Below are 17,562 nucleotides of genomic sequence, written 5' to 3' on the forward strand. Positions count from 1 at the left end.
CAACATTAGACTGGAACTAAAGATTATTTTCCCATAGATATTTACTTACAACATAGTGGTTATGAGAGTGTTGCCCTCAAAAATACATTTTAACCAGAGATATTTGTCTAACAAATTAAACAGGAGGTAAAGAGGTATCTCTCAGAATAAGTTAAGTTATAGAAAAGATTAGGAATAATGCAATAATATAACTGAGATCAAGGGATATTTCTTAGATTTAGAAATAAAACTCTGCCTTCCATTTGAGTGTTTACCCTATGTGCAATCTTCTTTACCTTCTATAAATATAAGAAAATTTTGTATTCTGATCATTCATAGGCAGCAAAATAGTACATATTATGCAAATAATAATGCATATAGTTATATATTTATAAATATTGTGTTGACTTAGAATTAAGAAGATCTGAGTCAAAATCTTACCCATGTCACTTACTAGCTGTCTGACCCTGCACAAATCACTTAACTTCTGTCAGCCTCAGTTTCCTCATCTGTAAAATGAGCAGGTTCTACTTTATGGCCTCTAAGTCCCTTCTGTCATCCATGATCTAGTACAGGATCATTTCAGTTTAGCATAAAACCAGGTCATAGTAAGCACTGGGAAATACTGGCTTCAATTCCATCATGCTCATATTGTTCTTTAAGGTAAGAAGCAAATTTCTGTAGCCAGAGAATTTCATCACCTGGGCTCCCAGTCTCTGTGACCTTTGCAAGATTGGTCTTCAGATAGCAGCAGCCACACAGTCGCATCTCCCTGTACTTGAAGGCTTTTCAACTTCGAAGGGCCTGCCAGAACTTTTGTTAACCTTTCCTGGCCTTCAGGGACCCAAGATCACCTCCCTGTCACAGTGAGAGTCTAGTTTAGGGTGGGTGGGGAACCTGTGGCCTCAAAACCGAATGTAACCCTCTAGGTCCTCAAGTACAACCCTTTGACTTATTCCAAACTTCACAAACGATTAGTATGTGAAGAGGTGGCTGTGGAAATTTCTTAAAAATTAATTAACAATGAAGTTTGCTGACTCTTCCTTTCCCTTGAGCACATAGAAGTCATTGTTGGGTTATTAACTGTTCTAATTTAAATATTTTTGTGTCTTAGGGAATAGGGAGGTCCGAGGAGAGGGAGAGAGACGGGAAAGTGGGTTGGTGGAGCAGTCAGAACACACAACATTTATCAATTAAGTTCACCACATTAGTTTTCTAATTTTTCCCCTACCTCTCTTATTGGAAAAGAAATGACAGTGATGAAGGAAAATCATGAAAAAAAGAGTCTATAGCAAGGTAAAGGAGGCACAGAAAATACTGAAAAAAAAATAAGGAAAGCAAGGGATTGTGGAACTGAATGTTGTAAACTAAAAGTAAATAAAAAAAACTTTTAAGGGAAATAATAGGCAAAATGGTAAAAGAGGCATGAAAATGCAATGAAAGAAAAATGCCTTATAAAATGAAGGGATTGGTCACTATGGACTCTAGATTTCCTTTCAGCTTTGTCTTTGAGCCTGTGATTCGTTATCCCTCAGAGCAAAATGAGATAATTGACTCAGTGGCCTCAGAGTTTCCTTCTAGCTCTAAATCCATGATCCTATTATCAATTTAAAAAGCTGTCTTGTTTCCAATGTTACATACTCGTCTGCTGCTGACTGAATAACAGAACATGGTAGCAATGTAAGTGGCAGCTACATGGTGCAGTATTTAAGGTGTTGGACTTCAGTCAGGAAGACCTGAGTTCTAATCCAAAAGTACTTACTAGCTGTGTGACCCTTAACTTTTCTCAGCCTCAGTTTCCCAGTCCATATAATGGGGATAATAATAGCCCCTGTCTCACAGGGTGGTTATTGAAAAGTGTATATGAAGCACTTTGCAATATGGATATAGGATATTGGATAATGTATATAAAGCACTAGACGTCAAGGCCTTTGTAAATACATAAAGCATAATTTGACAGCTGTCAAGGTCATCATCCTTATGTGATGAATGATGTCGATGCTATTATGTATGCATCGACATCATTCATCACATAAGGATGATGACCTTGACAGCTGTCAAATTATGCTTTATTTCCACCTGTGTTCACTGACCCTCAGCTTTAAGTTAAGACAGGTGACACTAGTGTAAGGGTGATAGGCCTCCACATTGGCAAAAATGAAATAGTCAACATTTTCACCCATCTATCCTTGCTATACCACATTTATGAACAGGCCCTGACAACTTTCTTCTATGACTGTTGAATGAACACAGGTATCAATAACCTACATTTCTTTCTTTTTTTCCTTCTTCATTTCTTTTCAACAACACCTTTGGTTTCACAAACAGGAATAACACAAGAATAATGATCACTGGTACACTAGATCAAATTATAAAGGATAAAAGCATAACTGGTCAAAACATGTAAAGTTAGACACAACTCCTTTTAAGGGTCATCATATAGGAGGCATCTCGATCCTAAAATGCCCCAAGCAGAATTCATTATCTTTTTTCCAAAAGCCACCTCACTTACTGAGTTTCCCTATTGTTGACAACAACACCCCCAACCTTCTGGACACTTTAGGTTCACAGCCTCAGCTCCTTACTCTCATTCGCCCTACATGTCTATCTAGTTGACAAATCTTGTCATTTCTATCTTGAAAGTATCTCTCTCATACAGCACCTTGTCTTCATTCACTCAGTCATCCTTGTGCTTCAGGCCCTTACCACCTTTTTTCTGGACTATTACAATAGTCTCCTATTTATTTATTCTCCCCAGCCTTAGTTCTTCTCCTTTCTCCAGGGCATCCTATACACAGTCTCTGAAACTGTTTTCTTAAAGTGTGGACCTGAACATGTCACCCTCCTCCTCAATTAACTACAGTCAATCTTATCATCTCTAGAATCAAATATGAACTCCTCTTTGTCATTTAATCTTGTTTTTTGATCAGTCATTGTCAGTTGTGTCCATTCTTTGTGACCCCATATGGAGTTTTCTTGGCAAAAATACTGGAGTGGTTTGCCATTTTCTTCCCCAGCTTTAGGAAACCAAGGCAAACAGGGTTAAGTAACTTGCCCTGGGTCACACAGCTAGTAAGGGTCTGAGGCCAGATCCAAACTGGGGAGGAGGAGTCTTCCAGACTCTATCCACTGCTTCACCTAGCTGCCCTCTTCACTAACTATCCCATGCCTACCTTTCCAGCCTCCCCATGCATTCTTTTGTCTAGTCATACTTGCTGTTTGCCATACATGACACTCCCATCTCCCTGGTTAGCACCAGTTGTCCCCATATTGTCTACAGTGCACACCTAATCACCTCCCTCAGGCCTAGAGTTCTCTCACTACTAATCTCCACCTTCTGAATTCCTTGGATTATTTCAAGTTACAGCTAAAACCCAGCCTTCTATAAGAAACCTTCTCTGATCCCTCTTACCTCTCTTCTCTTCATTATGTCTAATTTATCCTGCATCTATCTTGTCTGTGAAAGTTGTTGCCATATGGTTTCCCCATTAGACTGTGAGCTCCTTAAGGGCAACGACTGTTTTCACTTTGATTTTTTTGCCTCTCATTGTATCCCCAACACAGCATAAAGCCTGGCCCATATAGCAGCCACTTAATAGATGCTTGTTGACCTGATCCCTACCTTTTGAAATATCCGATTTCCTTCAAGTCAGAAAATATATTTTATTTGGGGGGTTTGGGGTTGATTTGGAGGGGGGTGATAATCAGATTTAAGTGTCTTGCCCAGGGTTGCACACCTAGTAAGTGTCAAGTGTCTGAGGCCAGATTTGAATTTCAGTCCTCCTGACTCTAAGGCCAGTGCTCTATCCACTATACCACCCAGCTGTCCCTGAATATACCTCATTTTACATAAAACCTTATTGATTCCTTCAACTGCTATTGCCTTCTCTCCCCAAACTACCATGGTGTGTGTGTGTGTGTGTGTGTGTGTGTGTGTGTGTGTGTGTAATAGATGCAGATATTGCCTACCTTCTTTAAAATGTGAGCACCTGAGGACAAAGAGTTTCATTTTTGTATTTAAGTGAATAAATGAGTGAGTGAATGAATGAATGAACTATTAAACCCTTACAACGTCCGAAGCACAGAATTGGAGCTGAAAATACACAAAGAAAAGGCAGATTCTTCCCTCAGAAGGCACTAACATTCTAATGAGGGAGACAATACAGAAAAGGGAACAGTGGCAAGGTAGAGACATTCTGAACTGGCAAGTTACAGAAATGTTGAGTGGTGTGCCATAGGGAAGGAGATTGGCATACCTCATCAAGAAACAGTGACAGAGTTAACTTCATTATGTTTCCAGAAAGGAGTGAGAGGGAGGAGGATGCAGGTGAGGCTACTATTATAGAGGAAATGCCTGGAGAGTCAGTCAAGTGAAGTAATTTATTCTCTAAGTAAGAAATATCCATTCAAAGAGGACTTTGCCTTTTGGACATCATGTCCACCATTCCTCCCACAACCTATCCCCCCAGGGCTCATCAGAGTGCTTGGAACATAGTAAGTAATTTAAAAAATGCTTGTCCAGGAATTCAAGTGCTTAGTAGAATAGATTTCTGATCTCATACAATTTATAATTCAGTCTGAGGCAGTGACTATTGAAGAATGTAATACAAGGTCAGTATTATACTCTACACACTGTGGAGGCTTCAGTGGAAAATATGTTTTGTTTTGTTTTTCCTCAAGGAGTATATTAGATAGGTAAGACATTTGCTGAAGTGCAATCAGGTGGAAAACAAGAAGGTATTCTGGTATCAAATATTTAATTAGATTAGAATGGAGAGAAGGCAGCTAGGTGGCACAGTGGATAGAGTGTTGTACCCGAAGTAAGAAAAACATCTTTCTGAGCTCAAATCTGGCCTCAGACACTTACTGGAGATTTGACCCTGGGCAAGTCACTTAACATGTCTTGCCTCAGTTTCCTCATTTGTAAAATGAGCTGGAGAAAAAAATGGCAAACCAATCCAGTGTCTTTGCCAAGAAAGCCCTAAATGAGGTCACAAAGAGTCAGGCATGACTGAAACCACTAAAGAGCAAAAACAAAGAATAGCGAGAGACTTCAAAGTCATTGTAACGAGTCATAAGGCAAATGTAGCAATCTAGTATTAAGCAATTGAGAAAGGAAGGAAGGAGACACACAAAGGATCATTTCAAAGACCTGACTGATGACCATGATGACCATTTGGATATGCAGGATGAAGAAGCCTGGATTTTAAAATTATTTTAATTGCTTGGATGTCTAAGAGAATTAAGAATATCATTTATCAAAATGGAGATGGTGAATAAGTTTAGTCAAGTCAACACAATAAACTTAACTATGTGCCAGGCACATGAGAAGTCATCTGTGATGGAAGACGATGAGTTTGATTCAGGGTATGTTGAGTTCGTGGCAATGAACAGTCAATGAACTGTTTTCAATACAGAGCTGTGCATTTGGGATATTACTTCTCAGTGAAGATGAATTTGTGATGAACATTTTATCACTTTTACCATAGGCCTTGATGGATGAGATCCTCATGCTTCAGGATGAAATTAGTGAACTGCAGACATCTCTAGCAGAAGAGCTCGTGTCAGAGTCCTTGGAAGCAGATGCTGCTGAACAGCTAGCCCTGCAATCCACCCTCATTGTTTTAGCTGAGAGAATGTCTACAATCAAGATGAAAGCGTCAGGAAAACGACAGTTGTTAGAGGTAACAAGCTGCTACGTTACCTTTAACATTCTGATTTGAATATCAAAATTTATTGATATGTATATGGATTTCTTTTTTTTTTTTCAGCAAGTTTTTCTTTCATACCACTGACTAAATGTCAGTATCAATTCCAAGTATAATCTTGTACACTAAACAATGAATCAGTGTTTCTCCTTAATGGAATTATTTTGCCCCTCTTATCACCATGTTTTGAGTTTATAAAATATGGGTTTTAGTTGTTAGTACCTATAGAACATACAGAAATTAATTGCATAAGCTTATTATAGTGGTTAGAAATGTTCAAAATAAACGCATTGAATGAATATAAATAACAGTTTGTATTTACTATCTGTTTTGATCACCACAACTACTAGAGTAACTGAATGGGGAGTCATCAAAGAAATTTGAGTGAAGGAATAATATGATGACATCACTTTTAGCCATTTCCAACATTTTTTTCATGAAAATATTATTTAAGTTTCCAACATTTGCTGTTTTATAACCTTACTGATTATTATTTCATCTTACTTAACCAAAGTCTCCAACAAAATATGCCTCCTGTTGTTTAGACTTATTTGGTTTTAATTGTTGACTCATTGATTATCTCCCTTTGCACTGGGAATCCCTTGGACTTTCACAAGTGAATGGCATTTTTGTTCTATAAATCAGTATGCTATGGATTAACTCATTCAAATTAAAGAGATATGTGGATAGTAGAAAATATGGAATGCAATAATGAGATGCGTATTATATTACAGTATTTATTTTATTGCAATGGAGCAATGTGCTACAGTATGCCTGACATGGTTTCTCCTGCCAAGAAAATATCCCTAGTGACAGTTTTGACTGACATAAAGCTCTGTCTTCTATATAATGTTGTATCTAAAGCACAGCTATTGTTTCATTAATTGTTTCACATTTAACCAAATACCATTTCACTTAATTGATTAGGAAAAGTTAAATGAGCAACTTGAAGAACAGAGGCAAGAACAAGCTCTGAAAAGATATTGCTGTGAAGCTGATGAACTTGACCACTGGTTATTGAATACTAAAGCTACTCTGGACAGTACATTGGTTTCACCCACAGAACCAATGGACATGGAAGATCAGTTGGCTGACTGTCAGGTAAAAAATAATAATAATACATATATGACTTCAAAATTAGCAAATATATGTATGCATGTGTGTGCTGTATTTATATCCCTAAGAACTGTACCTTACAATTAAGTGGCAGAAAATAATACATTCTGAAAACTTCAAAAGTCAATATTTTGAAAAATCTTTTGAAAAATTTCCCATTAATTAAAGTTTAGACTGAAATAATTTTTTTTTCTATTTTGGAAACTCATATCAACAAGATGAAATTTAAAATTGAAGCTTTTGACAAATTATAATTTATTCATTCATCATTTTTTGACCAAAAACAAATATAAGCACAATGAAAGAAATAAACTGTGATAGTTATTCACAGGTCTAAGAATATTATAATTCTCTTCCACATATATGTGTGTGTATATGTATATACATATACATAAATATACATATATACATAATATATGTGTGTATGTGTTTACTATATAAATTTGGAAAATTCACAGACTGGCACATGAACTGGGCTGAGGATGTTCAAATATACTCTATGACAAAAGACTTACTTATTACCATTTATACAAGTACCTGAAACTTTATAAGTTAAAATTAAGGTTTACTGATGTTTACACCAAATATTATTACTATGATATATGCCCTAATATTTCTCTGGGTTTTGAAGTGGCTTTTATAAAGCATTTTGGAAATGTTTATTAGTTCTTGTAGATTAAGCAGCTTGGTCTCTTTGAAAGGGCTCATATTTCATGTGACTTGCAGAACCAGTTGACTGTAGTATAATATGAGCATTTGTAGGTTGGGTTTATGAAATAATATTTCTTTTTTTTTTTTTGATGGTTCAATGATTTTATTTTATTTTTGCTTTTTGGAGGGCAGTTGGAATTAAGTGACTTGCCCAAGGTCACACGGCTAGTAAATGTTAAGTGTGTCTGAGGCCAGATTTGAACTCAGGCTCTCCTGACTCCAGGGCCAGTACTCTATTCACTCCACCACCTAACCTCCCCGAGTTATATGATTTCTAAGTGATGTCACCTTGGCAAGTCCCTCCACCCTCCTCCACTGGGTGGGCCTCAGTTTCCTTTTCTGTAAAATGATCCTGATAACAGTCCCTCTGAGCTCTGATGGTCGCAGAGCCTGTTACATGTCTGTCTCCTCTGAGATGGGCCTGGTGTAGTTGTCCTCCTAGTCATGGGCTGGGTGTAAGCGGAGCCAGAATGGAGCCATAGGACCCTTCTCCCGTTAAGCCTCTTCCTCATCACTCTCCTTGGGATACTTCGAAGGGGGGAGCTGCTGACTACAGATCATCCCACCAGCTTCCCAAGACCCCTTCTCATGCTTCTCTTGCTTCTTGTATCTGAATGTCGAATTTTCTATTCAGTTCTGGTTTTTCCAGCAAGAATGCTTGAAAGTCCTCTCTCTATTCTACTGAATGACCATATTTTCCCCCTGAAACATGATACTCAGTTTTGCTGGGTAGGTGACTCTTGGTTTTAATCCCAGCTCGTTTGACCTCCAGAATATCATACTCCAAGCCCTTTGATCCCTCAGTGTAGAAGCTGCCAGATCCAGGGTTATCCTGATTGTGTTTCCACAATATTCAAATTGTTTCTTCTTGGCTGCTCGTAATATTCTCTCCTTAATCTGGGAATTCCAGAACCTGGCTATAATATTCCTAGGAGTTTTCTTTTTGGGATCTTTTTCAGCAGGTGATCAGTGGATTCTTTAAACCTCTATTTTGCCCTCTGGTTCTAAAACATCAGGGCAGTTTTCTTTGAGAACTTCCTGGAGGATGATTTCTAGGTTCTTACTTTGATCATGGCTTTCAGGTAGTCCAATAATTTTTAAGTGATCTCTCCTGGATCTATTTTCCAGGTCAGTGGTTTTTCCCATGAGATATTTCACATTGCCTTCTATTCTTTCATTTGTTTGGATCTGTTTAACAGCATCTTGGTTTCTTATAAAGTCATTAGCTTCCATTTGCTCCAATCTAATTCTGAAGCAATGATTCTCCTCATTGAGCTTTTAAGATTCTTTTTCCATCAGGCATATTTGGCTTTTTTAAGGCATTCTTCTCCTCATTGCTTTTTTTGAGCCTCTTTTGCCATTTGAGTTAGTCTACTTTTTAAGGTGGTATTTTCCTTCAGTCGGGCTGTTGACTCTCATTTCATAATTTTCTTGCATTTTTCTCATTTCTCTTCCCAGTTTTTCCTCCACTTCTCTTATCTGCTTCTTAAGGTCCTCTATGGCCTGTAACCAGCTTGTATTTTCCTTTGAAGCTTTTGATGCAGGAGTTCTGACTTCACTGTCTTCCTCCTGTTCCATGCTTTGCTCCTTTTTGTCCCCAAAATAGGAGTCTAATGTTGGAATTTTCTGTCTGCTTTGTTTCCTTTGCCTGGTCATGTCACTCCTCAGTCACTTGACCCCTGGGCTTTTTGCCATAGTAGGACTCTGCCACCAGACAGGGGAGATTTTGTCCCAAATGCTGGGGTTTTCTCAGCTGCCAGAGGTATTAGATGGGTGCCCTCTCTGAGGTCTCCACACTGGCAAGCTGGACACGTACCCCAGGACCTCCACCCTAGACTGCAATCCAGATCCAAGAAGGTTAAAGCAAGAGCTATTACCCCTCAGACTGGTGCTTGGTCGCCCTACACTCTGCAGGCCAGGAGCTGAAGCTGCCATGTGGCACTGGCTGGCTGTACTGGGTCTCAGCTGCTTCTCACCCTGGGGGCAAAAGGCACGCACTCCCACTTACTGGGTCCCAAAGTCCAGACTGCACTGACCTCTCACTTTGTCTTTCGCATCTATGTGTTGATATATCTGGAAACAGCCACAGCTGCTGCTGATCTGGAGTCCCTCTGGCTGGCGGCTGGTCAGCGCCTCCCCACCCCCCGGGGGCTGAAGCCTCAGCTTGGGGCTGGGCTTGGCTCCCAGAGCGCTGTGCTGACCGATTCCTGCCGGCCTGCAGGGCTGTCCTCAGTGGGCAGTTAGCTTCTCTGTGTCATTTTGTGGGTTCTGCAGCTCCAAAGTTTGTTTAGAGTCACCTTTTACATGGATTGGGGAAGGTGGAAGCTAGAACCCAGTGGAGGTCCTGCTTCTACCATGAACTAATATTTCTGCTATTTGGACCTTGACAGATAGGTGAGAAAAAAGCTAAGAAAGTAGATTTATTAATTATTTTTTATTAATCTTATTGTATTTGATATTGTGAGTATACCCAGGAGATTATTTTATACTTTCTGATAATTTAATCAAATGATTTTTAATATCACATGTTTTAAAAAACATTTCCAGAAAGTTAACTCTGTAATTTAAAACTATTATTAAACTTGGCAATGATATTTCAGAATAATTACAGAAGGTTACATGGGGGTGTTTTGTATTCTCTGTATCATCTTTTCCACCTCTTCTTTGAGGAGGCATCTATTTTTAGAACTCTCTTTTAGCACTTGAAATAACAAAATTAATCTGTTTTCCCTAAACTTGCTAGCATTTCAAAATCATGTTGCATTATTGGTCTTTCATTTCCCCTTTGGTTTTATATATCATGCCATCAATGCACCAAAATTCTCATTCAGGTAAGGAAATACATTTCATTGAAGTACTTTTGAAAATAAACATAATAATTGAGTCATTTTTAAGATTGATCGCAACTCTACAGCAAGAAAATCAAAGAAGCAAACATAAACTTAATTCAATTAAAAAGTACATTTTAAAATCAATTCTAAACCAGAATTTTAGGGGAAATTGCATTTCACAGGGACCACACATTATTTGCTAAAAGAATCCTGGTTTAGTTTTAGTTCTGTAGTTTAATGAATACAAATTTGAAAGATTAATTTTAAATTTTATTTAAAGTCTATAGCAAAATATCTGTTGTCCTATTTTTGTAATAAAGAAACAAACTCTTTAAAGTAATATGTTTCTTATAATATATGCATTATAAAAATGGAGTTCTTTCTTTAGGTGGATATTAGTGTACTTGTATGTTTTTGGTGGTGGTAGGGGAGGAATTTTGGGGGAAAAGGGTTAGTTTTGTTTGTTTTCATCATACTTCCTTGGAAGCAGTAAAGTTGCCCATTGGAAAGTAAACTAATTTTTTTAAAAAATTGATCTTTGAGCTAAAAGTCTATAATTTTTACAGTGCCTTATTCAAGAAGCAGGGATCTATTCATTGAAGGATAACTTGGGGGGAAAAAAGAAAAACAAGGCAAAGGATTTATCCTAGGAACTTGTCTTCAGACTAAAGAGGATTATTCAGAGCTTCTTAGTGCTATTTAGACACGAATAAAAAAAGAGCAAGAAGAAAAGCTTATCAAAACAATTTATGCAATGTGAATCTCTTTGTCTCTGAATAGATGGGAAAGGAAAAGAATAGTTATAACTACTTCTGTTGTAGACAACTGTCATTAACTACAAGTGTCACACTCAGACTCTGACAAGGAATAATAAATACCTAAACCACTGGACTCTTAGCAACACCCCCACTCATGTAGATTATCCTTTCTGTGCTGTGCTCTATATGTGTGTGTGTGTGTGTGTGTGTGGTCAGTTTTTTTGAAGTTTCGATAAGGTGATTCCCAAAATTCTTGCTAAAGAGGACAAATTAAGAAATGCTGAGGAGTTAAATGAGAACTTACTTCTTCCTAAGCTTTTGGAAAGAAAGTAAATAGAGAAATGGAAGCTGAAAGAGGTGTTGGGTCTGGGAGACTACCTAGATTCTGAAGACATGTATGAATTTGCCTCGTTATTCTTGCTACTACAGAACATGTTGGTGGAAATAGAACAAAAGGTAGTGGCCTTATCAGAGCTCTCCATTCACAATGAAAACCTGCTTATGGAAGGAAAGGCTCACACCAAGGATGAGGCAGAACAGCTGGCAGTCAAGCTGAGAACCCTAAAAGGAAGTCTCCTGGAACTGCAGAGAGTGCTACATGATAAGCAGATCAACATTCAAGTAAGCATTTTTCTGGACTTTTATTTAAAAGAATCTTATATGCTTGTTTGATTATCTTCTGGTTCATTGATATAAAGAGGGACAAGCAAAGGAAGGGGCATGGAAATGTAGGTTTCTATCATTTTTACCAGTTTGTATTATAGAAAAATCACTGCATTTGGAATCAGTCAATTTAGATTCTGATCTCACCTTTGCTGTTTCCTAGCTATATGCCCATGAGCAATTCTCCTCACCTCTGGGTTTTGGTTCCTCAAATGTAAAATGAAAAAAACTGGACAAGATGAATCTCTGATATCCCTTCCATCTCTTGCAATTACAATAATAAATTTGAAATTGATTGCTACAAAGCCAGAGAGATCATTATTTATAATATGCCCCTTCAGCCATGTTAAATAAGGACTATATTTGGTCCTGAAGCCTCCAGCAACATAAAGTATTCAAAGATAATTTGCTAAAAATGGCAAATACCCCAATTATTTCAGTTAAGAACTAACTGTGGGTTGGCAAAATACACTTCAACAAAAACATTCTATTTTTGCCCAGCCCCTTTTTCCACTTACTAAAATCTAATCCATATCCAAGAGAACCTTGTTTTGCTACCAGACTTTGTATATGCATTAGGCTGGCTTAATGCAAAAATAGCAAGGGAAAAAAGAATGTGTTCTTACATAAAAATAGAAAGCCTAATTTGTTATATGGATTTTTTTTGAAATGTGAATATTTTATAAATATGCATTCTTTTCCATTTTAAAAGAAATTCATTTTAAAGTTTTAAAATCACATTATGTTAGAGCATATATTTTATTCTACAGTTTAGAAATGATTGCAAAAGTTAATCTATAAACAAATCTATAAGTAATTAACACACAATTTAATTCCAGGTACTGTGATCATATAAGAAAAGGGGAAAATGCTGGTTTTCAAATTAAAAGTAGGAATCTATAGTAAGATCACTGGTGGTCATTCTTGATCAAGGAATAAGTGGTAGAATATATAATTTAAGCATTTTTAATATGACATGATGGGTTGATAATATCAAAGAACAGCCTAGTTCAGATAAAGGAGATACCCCTTTAACTACTTGAAGAGAAAAGTAGCACAGAAAAATCTAAAAGTGCACAAAATCTAAATTTACATATAGTTTCAAATACATTCTATGTATCTATATTTGCATATGTATATATATATATATATATATATATATATACAGAGAGAGAGAGTGCTAAAATACACTAATGGTCACATATACCTAAATGACACATATGCACAAATTCCATTTGTAATACATGCATATGTTTGTATCTCTGTGTTATATAACATAATCCTAGGTTATCTTTGGGAGATGTTCAACTTATACTGCCTAGCAATTATCTGGAATCACTAATGTTTTATAAGATCAACTATATATACATACATACACACACATAACTATATCTATATATGTACATGTGTATGTGTAGATGTGTTATAGGGTATCTGATTTATCTTCCTAAGTATATTTTACTTGAGCTATTATTATCTATTAACTACTTTATTAACTATTGACTATTAAGAGTATTAAAATGAATTATCAGTTGATGTTTCTTTAAGGACTTAGAGGTAGCCCACAAAATGAGTAAGGTACATCACCCTGAGTTGGTTACAACATTTTCTAGTGATAATGGGTATCGGGATAATAAATCTAGAACATCTGGAAGGAACTGACAACTAGAAGCCCTTTTCCTCAAGTTCAACAAACATTATGAAATGCATGCCTGTAGGAAAATCTAGACAGCATTGAGTCCAAATCTTTGATTTTATTGATAAGGAAACAGGTCCAGGAAAGTAAAGGTAGAACCTTTATCAGAGTTTATGGGAAATGGCCATAAATTTGAGACTTATTCAAGGTCCCCTCAATCCAGAAGTAGAGGGATTTAGTTTGGTTTTGGGTTTTTCTTTTGTTTGTTTATTATCATCATTATCACATTATAATTTTCATATTATATTTTAGTAATTATAAAAACTATTATCATAATGTTTTGATCCTTGTAGTCCCGATAATCACGAAGTCCTATAATTAGCAAAACTAGGGAAAACTTCAACAGTCTGAGAAAGAATCAGTTACATAGATCATAACATACTGTTTGGGTTACTATTTAAGGACTCTGTACTTAATGTCAGTGCTTCAAGATTTACTTCTTTGGTTGCCAATCCTGGAGCATGGCTCAGTACATGTTAAAGTCGTCTGAATTTATTTGGGATATACCCTTCTTCATTACCTAAGAGAGAGTATTTTAATTGTACTTTGAAAGGCATTAAACATGTGACACATAAATGGGACATTTAGAGTGAGTTACTATGACAAGCTATTACTGTTCACAGGGAGTTGTTTCATAAGGAACTATAAAGGAAGCCTTTGAGAATCTTATAATTCAATGGGAGGTGGAGATAATATTAACACTTAGAAACATACATGTAAATATATACATATATAATTTGAAATCTACCTCATTGGTATATAACCCATTTACAACTATTAAAATGATTAGTTTTTATAACAGAGTTCAGATAATTAAGTCAAATAAACTCCTGCCTTAATGTGTATTAGTTCTTTTGACTTTCTGATTCATCAAAGTAAAAGGTTCAGAGTCTAAATGTCTCATAAGCACCATAACATTAATAATAATAATAATGGCATTCATGTGTATGTTATATAGTCTTTTAAAAGAGTTCTTTCACATACTAATTAATGTGATGCAAATAGTCCTCATCATATTAGTAGGCATAGGGAGAAGTAAATGATAGGAAGATTATAGTCAGAGAGGGGAATTTTAAGGTTTCTAATTTAGGGAAGTAGAACACTTGCAGATAATTATAAGATTTAGTGTTTTAACTGTACCTATGTGTGACTGAGATAGAGAGGAGGGATAGGTCATAGGTTTTAAGGAGACTGGGGAAATGAGAGGTTAAGGAGTGAGAAAGCATCTGTAAGAATATTAATGCCCCATAGTATAAGTGCAAAAGTTAGGGAGGAGATATTAAACTCTTTGAGAAAGAAGGAAGAATGACTTCAGGATCACTATATACTATGGCTATTATTATTTTGATTGGTTGGAAAATTTTAATTATATGGACTTCAAAAGAGGAAAGATTACTGAATGAAATACACAAAGGAGAAATTTGAAAGGGACAATGAGGGAAAAAAAGGATATTCTGATTCCCCTTTCAGGACCAGTGTGAGAGAAAGCATAGCCAGTACTGGAGAGGATAACAAGGGGTATATAGTGTCATCAGAGGGGAGCCAGGGTATTAGATGGAGAGACTATGAGAGAAAGAGTTCTAGGATGAAGAAGAGTCTTCTCCATGGAACAAGAATTCCAAAGAGCACATTGTAAAGCTTAGATTTGGACATAGGTGGGGTCAAGCTGACATATCAGAATCATGCCAGCATATATGTTAATAAGGGGGATTTACCAGTGTTTACAGAATCCCCAGAATAACTAAAATTTTTTGATACAGGTAAAGCCAATATGGAGGACTTCTTTTTGAGAGGATATTTGATGATGGTTGTGAGCTTCTAAAGGATTCCCTGTTCTTCAACTCCTATGTGAAATGCCCCTCCCTGAAATGGGGTCAACTTCACATGTTCAGCAGGTCTTCTGGGAGCCTGGTGGCTATAGAAATTGAGTTGCTTTTGATCCCTAAGATCATATAAACTTGAGCTTAAGACATGCAGTTTGAACAACAGAATGAAAGAAAAAATAGCAGTTATAGAATATTAATGCCAGAAAGTGCCTTAGGGATCTTTTAGTTAGGAGGTTCTTAATATGTATTCCATGGACACTCAATGGATCTGTGAATAGATTTCATAGATTTGTATGGGAGAAAAGTACATCTTAATTTTTACTAACCACTAACTAAAATTTAGCATTTACATCATTTAAAAACATCCATAGATTTTGTCAGACTACCAAAGGGGCCCATAACCTCAAAAAAGGCTAAGTATCCCTGATTTATTCCAACCCCTTCATTTTTCATTGAAGAAACTGAGACCAAAGACATGAAGTGATTTTCTTGAAGCCATATAATTAGTAGCAAAGCTGACACTGAGAATCCAGGTCATTTGATTCTTAATTCAACTTCTCTTATGTTCAAGACCATTGTTGTTATTGTCGAAAAAGCAAATCAACAGTATAGGAATGGATGTTGGTTTGTTAATATGATGGAAACCTTAAATAGAAGGAAGTTCTTCTAAGCATTTACAAGCACACCCATTCACTTGGTTCTTGCCTGTTCTGGCTATATGTCTTATTTTCAATGTATTTGTATAAGCAAAGGGAGTCACTCTGGTGTCATTTATGGAAACCACACAGAAATGTTTTGAATCTCATTTAGGCCTTGGGTAAAATGATCATTGGTTTTCTCTTCATAAAAAGCAGGCTACATCTCAAGAGAAGGAGGAGTGTGAAGCTGACCTCATAGCCACCCAGAGCCCCAGTGTCCAGGAATGGTTGGTACAAGCCCGAACCACGAGAACCCAGCAGCAACAGAACAGCCTCCAACAACAAAAAGTAAACTAGTGAAATGTTACTTTAGCTTGCAACTGCTGGCCTCAGAGAGAATGTGCTTGTGGGATGTCTTTTTTTTCTATATTAGTTACTTCTTAGTGTATGCATACTTTCAGAGAAATTTTTGTTCCCCAAATCCTCCTGCTTCCATTGTCACTTTTCCCCACACTGAAGTCTATTTCTTATCTTGTACAAATGAATTAGTGATATTGTCTGTGTGAATTGATAAATTATCTTCTCCAGATCAAAAAAGATATTTAGTAAAGTATAGTCAATAAAACCAGTGACCAAAACTATAAGAATTGGGAGGAAGGGCACTGTGAATTAGTGAAAATTTGTGATTATGGAATAATCTATTATTTAAGTCCATAATTTCCTCAGCCATGGGGAATAACCCTTCCCATGACATGGTAGATAAATCCTAAGAAGTTGCCTGAAGTACATAGGGCTTCAATGACTTCTTCATGGTCCTAGCTGACAAGTGTCAGAAGCAGAATTTGAACAGAGGTCTTCCTGGCTCCAAGTCTAGCATTCTCTTTGCTGCCTCTATAAAGAAATGCAGGGGCAACTAGGTGGCACAGTGAATAGAGGACCAGCCTTGGAATGAGGAGGACCTGAGTTCAAATTCAGCCTCAGACACTTAACACTTACTAGTTGTGTGACCGTGGGCAAGTCACTTAACCCCAATTGCCCTGCCTTCCCCCTTCCAAAAAAGTAATACAGCTATATTGCTTTCAGGTATGAGCTGTGTTACTTAAAGTAGGTTTAAAAATTTGCTCAATAGAAGCCCTTGGAGAGGCTGCTTTAATAAATAAATAATGATCATTTCTAACTGACAATATTTTTGTCTGTAAATAGGTTTTCAAAAAAAAAAAACTTCTAAATTATATAAACGTATCTCCATGTGTAAATTCCTCCACAGCATAAAAGTAAAATTTAGCAAGATTTTAGGCAATTTTAGATTTCAAAGGAGTAGGGCCCAGAATTAAAGAAGTTTTGTGGTATTAGAATTCAAAGGGCAGGACATCTTCTATGAGAAGCTGCTTATTCATATGTCATAGGTTATTTTTACATTGATTTATAAAGTCTATTTTTAAGCCACTTGGGGGCACTATAGCCCTGCAAGATTCTTTTCATATTATTAAAAGAACTGTATTGGGTTTTCATAGTCATTTTTTTTTATCAAAGCTAAAAAATTATATGAATTAATATTACCATAGAGATTTAGTTTTTGCCCTGTGTGTTTTCATACTTTATACAGATAAGAAGTGAAAACAGAAAAATCATGGGT

At 36.6% G+C, this 17,562-nt stretch overlaps 1 protein-coding gene across 9 annotated transcripts in view; it reads left to right on the forward strand.

Annotated features, from left to right (window-relative positions):
• Positions 1 to 17,562, forward strand: part of SYNE1 (spectrin repeat containing nuclear envelope protein 1) — a 575,153-nt gene that overhangs the window by 414,679 nt on the left and 142,912 nt on the right. For 7 of the 9 annotated variants that reach the window (XM_069069647.1, XM_069069646.1, XM_069069652.1 and 4 more), the window contains 4 exons: positions 5,469 to 5,663; positions 6,615 to 6,788; positions 11,533 to 11,724; positions 16,140 to 16,274. In XM_069069647.1, the coding sequence (XP_068925748.1) occupies positions 5,469 to 5,663; positions 6,615 to 6,788; positions 11,533 to 11,724; positions 16,140 to 16,274 (696 nt within the window). The remainder of the gene's footprint in view (positions 1 to 5,468; positions 5,664 to 6,614; positions 6,789 to 11,532; positions 11,725 to 16,139; positions 16,275 to 17,562) is intronic. The other 2 variants (XM_069069648.1, XM_069069650.1) reach the window with 1 other exon arrangement.

Source organism: Petaurus breviceps, unplaced genomic scaffold, assembly GCF_028583685.1.
Source record: "Petaurus breviceps papuanus isolate PSGF00001 unplaced genomic scaffold, PetGlider_PUasm1.0 90784, whole genome shotgun sequence".
Taxonomy (NCBI): domain Eukaryota; kingdom Metazoa; phylum Chordata; class Mammalia; order Diprotodontia; family Petauridae; genus Petaurus; species Petaurus breviceps.